This window comes from Hermetia illucens, chromosome 4, assembly GCF_905115235.1.
Source record: "Hermetia illucens chromosome 4, iHerIll2.2.curated.20191125, whole genome shotgun sequence".
Classification (NCBI taxonomy): Eukaryota; Metazoa; Arthropoda; class Insecta; order Diptera; family Stratiomyidae; genus Hermetia; species Hermetia illucens.
In genome coordinates this window covers 36488691-36503928 of record NC_051852.1, presented here as the reverse complement: position 1 = coordinate 36503928, position 15238 = coordinate 36488691, and the positions used below count along the sequence as shown (strand labels likewise).

Genomic DNA, 15238 nt, shown 5'->3' with positions numbered 1-15238 from the left:
AAACACCGATGACTATAACAACGGAAGGTCCACTTTTTATGGCCATTTGCATCTAAGTATATACATCCCATATTCCGCAAAGCAGTGATAATTATATTAGATTGCTGTTATCCTTGATTGGACCATATTGCGTCAACCATGCCTTTGAAGCAGCGATGTTAATTGTTCGTTATATACCTCTCCATGCCTTTGTAATGATACGTGGTTGGAAGTAAGCAGCATATCAAAAATAAATTTCAACACCAAAAACCTTCCACCCTGCACCAAAAAAGTGCCCGCTTGTATGCCATTACGCTAGCTACTTGGGAAATGAGGGCAGGGTCGCCATCACTGGTGCTGATGTTCTTGCAAAAATTTCACACATCGGACTTTACATAGGCATGAATCTAGAAAGCGAAACCACGATCATTTCCAACAGCTCGATCGGAAAACAGATTCTCCCTTTAGGCTCAGCTTTTGTTTCAGCGCGCAACAGCGTTCCTTCCACGATACCTCAAGACCTAATAAAACGCCTAAATGCCCTTAACACCATAGGAGTTGGATATGCAACAAGCGATCTAAACTGGCGAGAGGAATCGATAACGTTGAACCTACACTTTGGAAAATGATCAACGACTTTCTCCATCGCGCATCCCAAAAGAGAGAAAGGCATTCAGCCAGAATGTTAAAATTGATTCTTAGGCTAAATCCTTTAGAGGGGAGGTGAAATGCAGACAGACAGACTACTGGATTCGTTTAAAACATTACCACAGGCCAGGCAGTATAGGAGCAAAACCTCGTGGTTTGAGGAGCCTAGCGTCTCATCTATCCATCTCCTTCTTTTTCGCCTTAAGAAATGAATGTAATATGTCGCACTCCACGTGAGTTATGCAGTCCGTCTACCCTCCACTCTCTTTCCCAAGATTGCTACCATGCGCAGAGAGTACGGGCTCTCTCTTCCTTAATTCTGAGATATATAAACCTTCGCTCGGTAACGTAGGGAGCGATCCGAATAAATACTGTTACTGCTGACTCCGAAATGGTAAGATAGGTGAACACACCTCGCAAAGCTCCTCATCTTTATATTTGTGCTAGGCGCTTTTAGTACGCCTCTTTACTGAGTGAATCTGCCTGTACTTTCGACTGAACCGCACTCATCCGCAAAAAACGCCTACTGGATAAAGGACCTCTCACATTGGACATCAGGCGGCAAATCGTCAGTATCCTAGTCGCTACCTTGTCTTCGATATTGCGAATCTGCTCGAAGAAGCTCATCTTCGTGTCTATCACTGCCGGCTCTGACAAGACCATGGTTTCCCTAAAGCTGAATAGGGGGGAATGTGGGAACCTTTTCAATTTTCTCCAGAGCTACAGATATTTAAGACAATAGGATAATCTGCGCATCACCATTCCCAGTATGCGTTAAGCGTCCTCAACCATGCGGTAACAAATGCCGCAATATCAACGACAAGATGTGATTCACCAGGCATCTCGAGTTACAGAAACTATCGTATAAGGCATTTCAGAGGTCTGGACCAAGGACAGATCCCTAGTGCCACCCTGATGCGACCTTTATTTTGCGCTGTCCTTCTCGAGTCGAGCACAGCCCATTAAGTAATTCCTCAATGTCCGCAATAGGTAGCCTAGAGAATAAAAACCATTTTCCAGTGACTCAAGTCTGTGGGTTCATCTCGTAGAATTGAAAGCGTTTCTTACTTGCCAGTGTGCCTTACCACTTAAACCACCCCCTCAATCGCATCAATTGTGGATGGCCCCGCTGAAAAGCCATATTATATTGGTAAGTAGTCTGTAGTCTGCTACAGCACGTATTGCGTCAGTCCGTCTTGGCTTGAGGAACTTCTCTTGCTGAAAGGGCGATGCGCTAACGGTAGCAAATTCGACTTGTATTTCAACACTACGCTGGAAATACCATCCGATCCTGGTGTTCTTTTGTCTTTCTGGACAAGACCGCCATCCTTAGTTCCTTTACAAGTGAAGAGTGAGCATTCTCAGTACTCATTCCTTCATCGGCTGCATCAGGTCACATGGATTCGCAGAAAAAGGAACCTGTACGATTTCTTCAATCTTTGTTACTTCCGTGGAACAGGGTGATGGATAGGCACCAAGTTTTTTGGTAACCAGCTTGGCTTTCTGTGAACGTCGTTGATTAGCTCCTGTCAACAGCGCGGCTTCTGGCAGTTGGTTTCGTGAAGGAGTACCTTTTTTCCTCTGTTGTATTCTGGAAATCTGGGTCACCACGACTTGGCCTCTTTTTCAGAACTGAAAGGTAGCAGCGCTCCCATCCTGCAACCGAAGACTGTTTTGAGTTCGCCAAATAATTGTGTCAGCAGCTTCCCTCTAGCTACAGGAAGAAGAAGTGCCTGAGGATTTCTTCCTCTTGACTTAGCACAATTGTTGTTGTTGTTCCTATGGCCGTCAACCCGTCCATGACTTTTAGCATGGCGCCCAAACTGTTCCACGCGTAATAACAATACCGCCGTCATTGAGTAAAAAACCTTAGTGGTCTAGATCATGCCTCAAAACTGCAAAGACCCAGTGTTTCCGGCACATGCGGTTTGGTACTCTGAAGTGGCGGTGAGGAAGGCGAATCCTGCGATCAAACCAAATCCAAGTGGTCGAGAGGAACCTTCATAGTACTGGCAGCAGGAAACGCAGGATTCACTTTGGTTTGTTGGCCGTAATGCAATAGGCGAATGCTCCAAAGGCCTAATAGGGTGATCAGAGCCGAATCTGCACAGGGACTTATTTGAAGTGGCAATTGGTCACGAAACCCAGGGGTATACTGGTACCAACTAAACCGGGATAGGACCTGAATTCACATGTCTCAGGAGAGCTCCTGGCTCATCAGCGTTCAGATCGATTGTTGCGGTTGGGAGTTTCATGGGGGTTGGGGTCAGCGCCGGCCACCATACGATAGAGCCGTATGTCAGGATGGGACAGACCACTGCTGCGTACATGCAAAAAATCATCTTTGGTTGGAGATTCCACGTCCTTAGAAAGGTCCTTACGCACGCGCAGAAGGCTCTATCGGTCTTCTTAACCCTTTAGAATGTTTATAGAATTCGAGTACTCTTGCTTTCGTGGTAAGCAGCATCAGCAGACACACCCTTCCCAACGCGCCAGAATCTGACTCATAATAGAAGGAAACATTCCTGACACCAATATTATCAAATCGTTAGCATACGCCACCACCTTAACTCCCATGCTATCTCGTATTCATACAATTTTATTCATCACTGTCAACCGGAGCACTGAGGCATGGTGCCATCTTAAGGAGTCACTGTATTCTACCTCCAGTTACGTTAAGCTGCAACGTCCGTTCAGATTGGATTTTCCTGATTCTTGGCATGAATACTATCAAATATTGTTTCACAATTTGATTAGAGTATGATCCATTTGATTAGCGGCTACGTATCAGTCAGTTGAATCACTGCTTGTGGCGGGCTTTGTGTTCACACAATGTACCAGAAGATGGCGAGAGCCGCTGGAAACTACAACCTGCTTCAGCAGAACACAATCAGAGACACCGCATAATATAAACTCCCCATCACAGCCCCAATTTTAGTTTAGAACGCGACACTTCCCTACCTTCCTTTTCGTTCAATCTATACCCTTCTATCTGCTACAATCTTCCTGAACCTGAACTGAAATCCTACAGCCAAAATCTTCCTTCTCTACAAGGCAGTCGTTGAGACTAAGCGATCCTATTTATCAAATGAGAAAACGGGGTCGCCTCCCAGACCGGGAATATAACATACTAAAGTTGATTGATCAGTTTCGAAGAGTCCGAAGAATTTTCGCTCCGGGTCCTTCAACGAACTACATTTTGTCAACAATTAATTGGCTTTCCTCATTGAAAACTATCCTAGTATTCATTGACTCTACCTATTTCTTCCGAGAAGTATCGTGCATTTTTAAGGATATGCAAAGATTGAAAAGATTCTAGAATATACTAATATCTATGCATTATGTTAAGTTAAGGAAGATTTTGGCAGCAGTTATGGAAAATTGGTATACCGCCTTGTTTGCCTAGTACATCCATCTCAGGATACCACCTCAGAGCCCTTTCGTAAACAGAGAGGCATCTTCAAGATTCGTTAAGTCCTCTTTGGTTCTGTATAGCACTGAACCTTTTTCATGGCTACTGAATAACCCTAGAGGGCATGGCCTTCCATTCAAATACGGCACTTCATGTACTTAGATGACATCAAATTGAAACTGATAACCACCTTAGAATTATGTTGGGGATAATATACATGTTTAGTCGTGATATTCGGATGGGATTTGGTTTAGACAAATGACGAATTCAAGCTATCCGCAAACCAGTCGCATGCCGGACATAGCACTGTTGATCTCCACATCCAATCTATAGCCGTGACAGACTTCTACAAGTACCTAGGAATTTCCTAAGAAACCAACGTTCAAGTTGGTAATCTGACGGATTCTCGGCCGTCCGAATTCCTACGACGTGAGAAGCTGATATTGAAATTGAAACTCTCGTGGAAGAATAAAATAGGCGTACTGGATATGTTCGATACCCGACATTTGTAAGGCTGATGTCAGGAGGGCCGAATCCACTTAACTTGAAGGAACGATCTTTGAAGAGTTCTTTGCTCAAACGGAGGGATTTATATATGCCAGCCAAGACGGCGTGGTCTCCACCCGAGCTTATAAAAAGCTCATAATGAAAGAACGGGGGAAAAAGACCAGTGCAGTATGTGGGGTTTGGCATTAGAGACTTTGGACCATCTCATTTCTGGCTACATTCTAATGGCGCAAGCATGGGCTGATCATGCAAACGTGTCCGGTTTACCGATATGAGTCGCAGATAATACTTGATAGTTCTGCTTACAGCATTTATTGGTACAGGCAAGTTGTAACTGGTCGCCAAATACCACACAACAAACCTGACGTGCTGTTAGTTGACAAGACTGGTCGCTCTGCGTAGATGATTGATATTGCTATCCCCTATAACAGCAACATTGAATGGAAATCTGTGGAGAAGAAGGTGAACTATGAGCCACTGGTTCCGGAAATGAAAAAAATTTGGCATCTCGAGAGGGTGATTGTGGTTCCCGTAATCAGTTATTGTACCCAAATCCCTCACGGTTTCCCTCGATGTCCTGAGACTCTTTCACAGTCTGGTTCAAATCATGTAGAAGTACGCCATTCTGCATGTACGCTTGCTGTTGCGGGAAGTTTTCGACGGATCCTCCCATTAACTTACCATCGACCATCACCACCAGAACCCCTTTATATTTATTTTTAAGAAAGTAGGATTGTCCGAGCCTAAATGCTTGACACTTGTACTAATATTACGTTAAATCCGGTGTGGCAACTGAGGGAAAAATTACAGATTTTTAAGTGTCAAATAGAGAAGATACTTTCTTTTTTAGTTGAGTTCTTCTCGTCTACAGTATACGTGGACAGGAAATAAAAAACCAAATATATTTTTTGATTCAGATTCAAACTCAAATATGTGAACCCTTGTCACTATGAAGAAACTCAGATTTAAGTTTTACTTCTATGCAAAGTTTTATACACGTTTGCCTGGTTGGGTTAAACTTTTATAAAGCACTTAATATTGCACATTTTTCTTATAACGCAAAAATATTTGCCTTTTGCAAGCAAATGCATATTATACTCATTAAGGGCACTCCTAAATTCTAAAATATTCTTCCAATAATATTCGATGAAAAAATAGAATTGGTTGATATTGCCCGAAACTCGGTATCGCTTAGCTAAAGCACGCAAACCAGATGACTTTATTTCAGCATAATCCATCGTTGAGTGGAAAAGACAGCAAATTGCGTCAATAAATTTTAAATGACGTTGCGGGACAGTATTTCCCGCATTTAAGCTTTACTTGCAATAGATGGCGACATTGTTGAATTTTTCGCCTACCTATTCCTTCAGAAGGGACTTAAAAATTTGCAGGCGGTCAAAGGTCATCAAGATTTCCTTTTAAATTTTAGTGAAAATCTATGGAAATGAAAATTCAAAAATATCAAAAAATGGGTGTGTGTATTAATTTAAAAGGTTTTTTGGTGAAAACTATATTTTTATTGTAAAATGGAAAGCATAAATAATGGTTTCGAACCATTCCCATCAGGAGCTCATACTCTTTCCCACCTGATTGAAAGAAAAGTAAATAAATTTCATCTTGAAAGATAGACACCACATCTTTTGAAATAATCCACGAATAGATCAATTTTCTATGTCAGATATTGAAAAGCTCTTCGGACAGGCCGTAATTAATCGATACATAGTGACAGAAAGAAGGACCAATTTAGAAACAACGTATATACGGTGCTACCATCGCATATATATTATTTTGATTTATTAGGAGATTAAACAAATTTTCAGAGCGTCTTCAAAACTCAACCTTTCTGAGTTCCAGTCAACCCGTTGAGGAATGCCGTCCCCCCCCCCCCCCTCGACTCGTCTCGACCCCTCAAACTCAAAAATCTCCATTCAAATTTCTATAGCACTGGTAATCTTCACGTTACTGACAGCCAAGTCATCTGTAGTCTCATGTGTCTGTCTAATCTTTAGTCTCCTCACGCTAGGTTAAATTTCACAAGGGAGAACGCAACACCAAACTCCGGCATTATGGAGGACTCTTCAGTTTCTCTTACCGTATCGTATCCAGAGTATCTTGCGATCACTATATCAAATTGTAGCCAATTAGCTTTTAACAAACCCGCAGTTGGCGTAATTGAACACATTTAGGACCTCGGGTTCGGTTAGAAGTAACATTTAATTCCTGAGCTTTGTTTTCCTTGGCTTTCTTGCGAATAACTCGCAAGTTAAAATGCTTCGAAAACGCCATCTTTCACATGTCACAATAGGCGAATAACAAGCATCACTTCGGCATAATAACGTCGTACGCCCTCTCAAACGATACCTTCCAGATTTGTACTGACTACACTTTCATAAATGTATCCCCTCAAGTTCTTTCATAGGCTTCCACCGTCAAGTGCCTTCCGTGGCATAACCATTATTCGATCTTTACCTTGGTTTTAGTCCTCACTGATTCTTTTTCAGACCAACTATTGAAACTGAGTCTCTCTCTCGGAAAGTGTATGTATTGCATCGAATACCTGTCGTGGAGTACCTGTCAAAATGCCTGCCAAATTATAGTCATGTCGATACACTCTTCTCAGACGGTGCCCTTCTTCGTCTTGATTTCGGCAATGCCTTTGAATTGCACGGGAATGTCTTTTAGCTCTAACTTCAGCTTACTGTCGTAAGGCCTCTTTCATCTTGCTGCAAATTAAACAAATTTTCCCGCCCTATCATTAAACTCCCTTTTTAGAACATTTGATTCGACTGCCATTTTTTCGAGAGCCCTTCAACTCCGGATAGGATTCGACTTTCCCGGCAATATTAAGTAATGTTGCCCATTCCCTCCATCATGATCACTTTAAATCGTATGCTCCTTTTATCGATCGTAATTTAATGCCTGCATTTTTGATCCTCTATCTGTGCGCTTCTTCTTGAAGCTTTGCCTCTTAAGAGAAATTGATCACTTGAGGATAGAGCATCGTTCTTTTCTACTCAGACTGACTAAGGTCTTAAACCGCTTTTCGATGGATATAATTCATACCCAATATCACCATCAATATCTGCTATCGCGTGAAAGATGAGCCGAGGCAGTATCTGTTGAGTTTACCTGTGCTCAGACAAGCGAAAGCGTCAATAAATTAACAAATAAAAAATTCTAGAGGCTTTGTCATTCCCATAACTTTTGCCACTTTCTTTGACTCCCCTGCTTCCTTTAGTCTGAAGAAATTTTTTACTTTAGCGTACTGCATTATACCCAAGAATTCCTTTATTTTTTTTCTCCACTCGTCAGTTTTTGCGCCCTTGAACCCTGAAGGAAGTATATTTGCGTCATTTCTGTGAATTTCCCTAATACTTGCCCAATTATTTTCCTTGACAGTGGTATGAAAGTCGATATCTGACTTTACATTTCTTCCTTTTCTGTTTGGTCTGTTTGTCACTTGTCTCCCAAACTTGAAAGCGCGGATTATTATTGAGATAGGAGTTCTCTGGATTGACGTTCATAAAAGCTCCTCTCCCAAAATTACTTACAGCGTTAGCTTCCATGGTGGCTAAGTAATTCGCCACCAATGCCAATGCACTGTCAGTTTCATCTCCTTTTCCTGCCTCCAATTTTGTTTATGTATTCTGGGTAATTTTCTCCTATTTTGGACCAGTTTTCCTTCTGCCTTTTTTAGGAGGGGACATTCTTAAAAATATACTGGCCCATATGTTATAGATGCGTGAGATTTCTACGAACTAAAGCCAAACCCTTCACAGCATCCTTTCTACAGTGGCATGCATCACATGATTTTAGACGCTTCTGACAGCACACTGCGACTTTCATACGGTATTCCTGTAAATCATAAGTCGGCAGCCTGCAAATCTACACGAATTTGCATATATTTGATATTATGGCAGTTTTATACTGGTACTTGATGCTTTAGAAGGAAGGTTACTGGTTCTCAAGTGATAATTGGGCACCTTACCCATATCTATTCATCTAACTTCGACCTGTTGCAATGAGCTCCTCTTCCACTTTACGCTTCACGAGTTCTAGTGCATTTTTTCTAGCTACACCTTTGAAATATTGATAACCTCCAGGTGTGTTACAATTACGCTCCCTGCAATATGTTAATGCAACCCACCTGACCTGTTTAATAACTGGATTTCTAAGAACATCATATTCCACAACAACGAGACCGGCACTCAATGGTCCTCTCTAATATGCAAGATACAAAACATTCCTTATATTCTCCAGCCGTGTTACAACTGAACTCCCTTTCTTTCAAATAGCTTCTGATAAGTGACCAGGTTACTGGGCATAGTCAACATGGCAAGGTGCCACCTTATAATGCTAAAAGTCGGAGAATAGGGCCCGACCATCTGCCTATAGAGAGCAAGAACGTCTCCTCCTTTTCCTCACAATGACTATATGTAACCGAGACTATCACCCCAATTTTCTCTATGTGATAGTTTAAGCAGCAGTGCCCCGCTAAAAGCCACACCAGGAGTTTTTATATTCTGCTTCTTTGTATATGTATATGATTACCATTTACCCCTTGATAATGTAAAGTACGTCAACCACACCTACGCGACACCTCTCGTGGTTACCGGAAGCGCACTTCAACTCCCCCCCCACGCCTTCCGGAGACACCCACAGTACCCCTCTACTCTTCTGCACCAAGTGCCTTTGCGACGTCCCACTTTTTGCCTCTTTGAGAGAGTGGATTCCTCTGTATGGCGTAGCCCGCAATGCAATTGTCGCCCCTCCTTACTGTTTGACTTTCAGGGGTCTTGAATTCTTTCACTGAGACTTTTAATTACCAGCAGGAATTCAGACTTCTCCATTCGGATGCATGAACCCTAGCACCTTCTCATTTAAAAATAGACTTGACAGTGGATGGGCTGCTTGCAAATGCTTGCTTATTGTGGAGCTAGACCCATGGCATATTACCAGCGATTTTCCTTATCAAGTATCTTTCGTTTAATCTGCCAAGTTTTAGCAGCAACTAGTGCCAACTCTACAGCAAGTGGCTTGATATGGTGTCGGTACTTAATGCCCATAATGCTTGACTGTCGTCCTATATCATATATGATTTGCCGCGCTTTCACGTGCCAATGGTATCAAATCTAAATGCATCGTTAGCTGTTTCACGTTTCATCATGGGAGGTTGATGCCTGCATACGTGAGAATAGATTTTCTTATAGATGTACTCGTATACCTCCAATGAAACTGTTATGGGGAAAGTATCCAGATTTTACCTATGGCAACTACACGTATCGACACCTCAACGCTGAACAATATCTTATAGATTAATTGTCCTGGCGTTTTCTCCATAGTGTCTAAGAGGCGTCTGGGTTTACACGAAAATAGCTCGCCTTGAGGTTTCCCACATGCACCAGTAATAGCCTATAATGTAAGAAATGTGCCAGTCATAAAGCACATCTGAAAAAACTGCCCTAATATGTTCGATTTTGTTAAGAGTCAGCTAATAGGCTTTACTGCGTATAATACTGAGGCAGACCAGTTTACAGTCGTACATACTATTCGGAATTTTTAACAGTTCTCCTCTCTTTATTGGGGAATGACTTCCTCATATAGCAGTGCCTGCACCTAGTCCTAAAAACTCTCCAGATAAATATTAGAAAATATAATGCCATCGCAACCAAGTGGACTCCTACCAATGGATTAATATCGACTCTCCACGGAAGCATCCAAAACAATCACTCATGCTTCGCTATATAGCTAATTTAAAGTTTCTACTAGCTTTCTCGGACCTACACTCTTTCACTTCCTCATCAGTCTACTACAGGTACTACTTGTGCTATCTAGTATGCTGACATGAGATGCACTTCACTATGAAGAAGTGCCCATAAGAGTGCGTCCTGCGGTAGGCTGTTTTGGTGCGGTCACTTTTGAAGATACAGTCAAACTATACCTAGGGTTGTTCCTTAGATAGAAAATGATCGCTATGAGTTTTCCCTCCACGGACGTTCCAAAGTATATAGAGTGTTAACGAAAGTCTAATAATAGTCAAGTCTATAACCGAACTGGACTCTCTTTCCCCGCTATTTTTATAATGTATATACTGTCCAGATACACAAAAGTCTCCAAAATACAATATCATCTTGTATTCAGCAGCAAATTTCCCCATTCTATGGCACAAACATTAAGGTTAGCGGCGTTGACTTTTGGTTTCCGTCCACTTATATTCGGGACCAGGCTGTTTAGCACCTCCTTAAACTGCTCCAACGTGTGGCTCGAAGGAGCATGTAACTCCAGATCTGTATGCCACTTGAAACTGACAATAGGTTTTCCAGATGGATCTGACATGATTACTGAGGCAATAGAAACTTTTATGTCACCTCTTCTAGGTCGTCGCTCTAAATGTAGATTCTACTCCATTTTTGTTTTTACTTAGGTGCGAAAGTTTTCAATCTTGACCTCATTCTTAGTATGAATATCTCACTGGTATTGGATTTTGATCACTGTTACCAGCTACCGAGGTTTAAGCTAATTTTTCACGGTAGCGGCGAATGTTTCTAAGACATTTTCTAGCGATCTAGACGGTCCTCTGCTTTTCTTAGTCTCTTTTCCGACTGTATTCATGGCATTACCGACGGTTTGGCTCCCCTTTCTCCTCGCTTCACTTAATACATATCGGGTTTAGTAAAAAATCGTTGGGTTTTTTTGCAAATTTTTTAGAGTCATTAATTTCTATAAATAGCAAATGTCAATGAATGATATATTTTCGGTTTTGTTCGATAACCTGCTGCAATCTCTCGATAAGTGTCATAATTTTCCCCTCGTAAAAAGACTTTTCTTTATTGGCCGAATAAGGTGCTAATTTACGACTGTTACTTCATTCAGTAAGTTTTAAAAGAACAAAACAAGTATCTGACGGGGCAAACGCCCGCACATTCCATCCAAACTTTAATAATTCTTGACAGGTCACCAAAGATGTATGTGACCCCATATTGTAGTGATGGAATACAACTTCTTTATTGACAACGAGCTATGAGCATTTCTGGATTGCCGATCCAACTATCCAACTGCCGAAAATAGCATTCAGAGTGTATCAGTTCCTTTGTAGGAGCTCAAAAACACCAAATCCTTCCAACCCCACCGCACTGAAGCATAATTTTCCTTTGAAGTCGCTTCAGGTGGATTTTTGCGTCGGAACTAAGACCGTTTGCATGGCACATTCTCAGTCTTTTCCAACAAAGGGCCGTGTCCTGACGTTTCAGCAGCATGTCATAGATATTAGTACACGCCCTCAAAGGAATTTCTTTCAGTTCAGGAAGAATTGAAATATCGAACTTTTTTAAGTGTCCAAGCTTCTTAGGTGAACACTTCTTTGACTAACCTTTCATGTTTCTGCCGTGTTTCCCGTCGTGTAATGAGAGTCATCAATTTCGAAGGATTGTTCTGACCGAGGAGCATATTTAATATCAAAATTCAAAGAGCAGACTTTCTAGAACCGGTTTTGACACACGTTTTTTGACCATCATCACCGAAAGCTTTACAAAATTTTTGACAGGCTTCACTGGAATTCTTCCTTTTACGGAAAATATGGCAAAAATGCACAGCTTGGTCTTGGTCCGGTCCGCCATTAATTGCGGACTTAGAATCCCTCAATTCTTAAAGAAAATTTGGTCTTCCATTTTTACCTTGTTTCAAATTCTGAAAAACTCAACCAAATCGGTCAATTTTTTCTGAAGAATGAAACTCAAACCGTCAGCTGACAAACGACATATGGCAAACATATATACGAAGGACCCTAGTAGTGCCAAAGTTATTCCTACACCATCTGTTGCAAAAAAAACACAACCATGTTTTACTCAATCTAATAGAATCTTAAAGGCGTCCACCGTTTTTTTAAATATTTGCACTGGGATCATTTTCTCCACTGCTTCCCTACGCCTCAATGTTTAACGTCCCCAAGGAGCACCTCTGGCCTATACCTCTTACTGGTTTTCAAAATCGATGAGCTCCTCCTTAATTGTCTCCTTCCGCGCCTTTGTTACCATCATAAGCCTCCAAAAATATGTTGACTTTTCCTGCTCCTTCAAATAGTAATGAAAGAGTAGTAGTGAAAGAATCAAGCTTTCTAGATATTTTATATTGCTGCCACGAAGTTTAGGATATTCTAAATGTAAAAGACAGTAGCGGCCAAACTAATAATACAAGCAAAAGTAATGCGATGATAGCTTTGCACCATCCTAAAACCATTTGAAATTAATCCACACCCCAATAGTAACTATGTTGACTAGATAATATTCATTGGATAAGTATAAATCACCACTAGATTTTCCATGTACCAAGAGTTCGGTTTTAAGTTATTCTGTTGCAAATTCGACGCGTAAATTGAAAGATTTGTGATTCAAATGCAGAAAGATAAGAATATCAAGGAATAAAAAATTTCGAATTTTCCCCACTTTCGCTCTTGCTAAATCAAGGTTCACCTTAATCCTATCATATACAGAGTCATAAAATTTACTGAGCAAAATCACATATAATCTCCCTGGTCATTTGAGCTAGCTGGCATAGGGCTTTTTGGCTAGTTTTGACTTCAGTGGTCACATGCAAAAAATCCCAACTTCCACCCTTAGAATAAATAAAAGGATACGAAAACCGAACTCTTTCTCATGTAATATAACCATTGGTTCACTAGACCTTACAAATCACCGTCAGATGTGCGCAGGATATCCTAGAGGTCCATGTACATTCCGAAAAAATATTCCACAATCAATACAAACAAAAATTACCATTAGGCTGTACCCAAATTAATAAAATTAGACTAGAAATATAGATTGGCTTTTACAAATTAATCGAATCACATACATTATAGCGGAAGAAATGGATCAAGCGGACGAAGAGCTACGCGAAACAATACAGCATATATGGCCATTGCAAGCAAAGAAAATGTTAGATTTGCTAGTACCACGCAACGACCAACTGAACCGAGGAAAACTAACAGTGGGAAAAATTTACGCTGGTATTCTGATATTGGAATCCTGGCGTAATACCCGCTTTGGACAGATTGAATCTGGATTGCCGGTACGTATGCATATTTTAATTATTCCTACATTTCTTATTTGACAGATAAATCTAATTTTAATTTATGATGACATAAATTTAATTATAAATATTTAAAAAGATACAATATTGTTTACTGAAAAAAAAAGAAAAAATCCGCTTCAATAAAATAGATTGAAAAATTTGTTTATGTATCTTTTCTCTAATAAAATCGAAAATGACGTATACATAAATAAATTTTTAGAATATTAGAAAAATGAAAAAATATAAATTTTACGTATAGAACTAAATGAAATTCCATATTACACGTATTTTGGAGGATTCATAAAATTAAAATTAAATGTGTAGCTGCCCCCAATCCCCTGTTAAGATAGAGTTGTTAACGAAAGTAAAATAATCGTATAGATGTTTTTGGACCCTAACCGTATCAGTTAATTTAATGGGCAATGATATGTGTTGATGTTAAAAAATTCGTTTACTATTAAGTTCCCCCTTCCCTATGCCTCTCAAAATTGACTAGATACTTTTAGTTGATCTAATTTTGCAACTGATTTATGTTTTATGTAAATTGAGACATTCTTCTATACTTTTAAAAAAAATTAAACATAGGATCAGACCGCATTGTTAACAATTGGTGAATCGTACTCGTATATCAGTTATTTAAGTACTCAACTTTAAAATATTCCTTTGAGCGATATACACATATTGAAATAACTAGGTTTCCTAGGTTTACTAGTTAAAGGTAGCATATTACATGTAAGGATATCAGCAATGCACAATAGCAAAGTATATTCCAAAGTTACCGATAATTAACAAAAACAATTTTGCCCAAATATCCGAACAATTTTTAGATTATCTTGTTCAGAACTAATTAATACTCAACTTAATCATTTCATATTCTTTTTTTTCACTCTATGCTTGCAACTAAAAAAACATAACAAAATAATATGTTACGTGTTGCGCAAAAAAATACGCCACAATATCAAAAAACATGGCGTTGAACAAACGCGTGGTCGGGGCGTTATCCTGTAAACACACATATTCCAATTGCACAGGGTAAAAAAGATGACGAATCGAAAAATAGTCCTTCTGCCACACAACCGGTACATTTTTTTTATTTTTAATTTCAAATAGTAATTTATATTTTTTACATAATATTTATCGATTTGTATGAAGCATACTGTACTTGACTCTTCATTTATCTTTTACTTTGTCGGATTGTCTTACCAAATATGCAAATAATACTATGCGAGTTTTATCTTTTGTGTTTCCTGTTTGTTTGGACGTTTGTTTGATTGTTTGTTTCTTTCAAATGCTTCAAACTTAGTTGTTTCGTTTCCTTTTATTGCTAATTTTCTTATATACCTAACTTAACTAAATATCATTCATGTTTAAATTTCCGGTTTTTGTGCAAAGTCTTCAATTTGTGGGAATGTGGAGCGTCTGTTTTTCCTTTAATTTTCGTTTCTTATTAATCGAATATAGAATGATTTATTTGAACTTGGATTTTCCTTGAATTTTGAGAACGGTTTTTACTTGCTGCAATTTTGTGATTTGACAAATGAATATTCAAGACCAAAACTGGCGAGCTTTGGTGTGTTTTTCTTTTTTTGAAAAAGGTGCTTCAACTGCCGCTATTACTAATAAATA

General features: G+C 39.8%; 1 protein-coding gene across 3 annotated transcripts in view; it reads left to right on the top strand.

The window, feature by feature from the left end:
* Window positions 1–15238, top strand: part of LOC119653695 (voltage-dependent calcium channel type A subunit alpha-1) — a 399598-nt gene that overhangs the window by 319827 nt on the left and 64533 nt on the right. For all 3 annotated transcript variants that reach the window (XM_038058565.1, XM_038058567.1, XM_038058568.1), the window contains 2 exons: window positions 13401–13609; window positions 14644–14691. In XM_038058565.1, the coding sequence (XP_037914493.1) occupies window positions 13401–13609; window positions 14644–14691 (257 nt within the window). The remainder of the gene's footprint in view (window positions 1–13400; window positions 13610–14643; window positions 14692–15238) is intronic.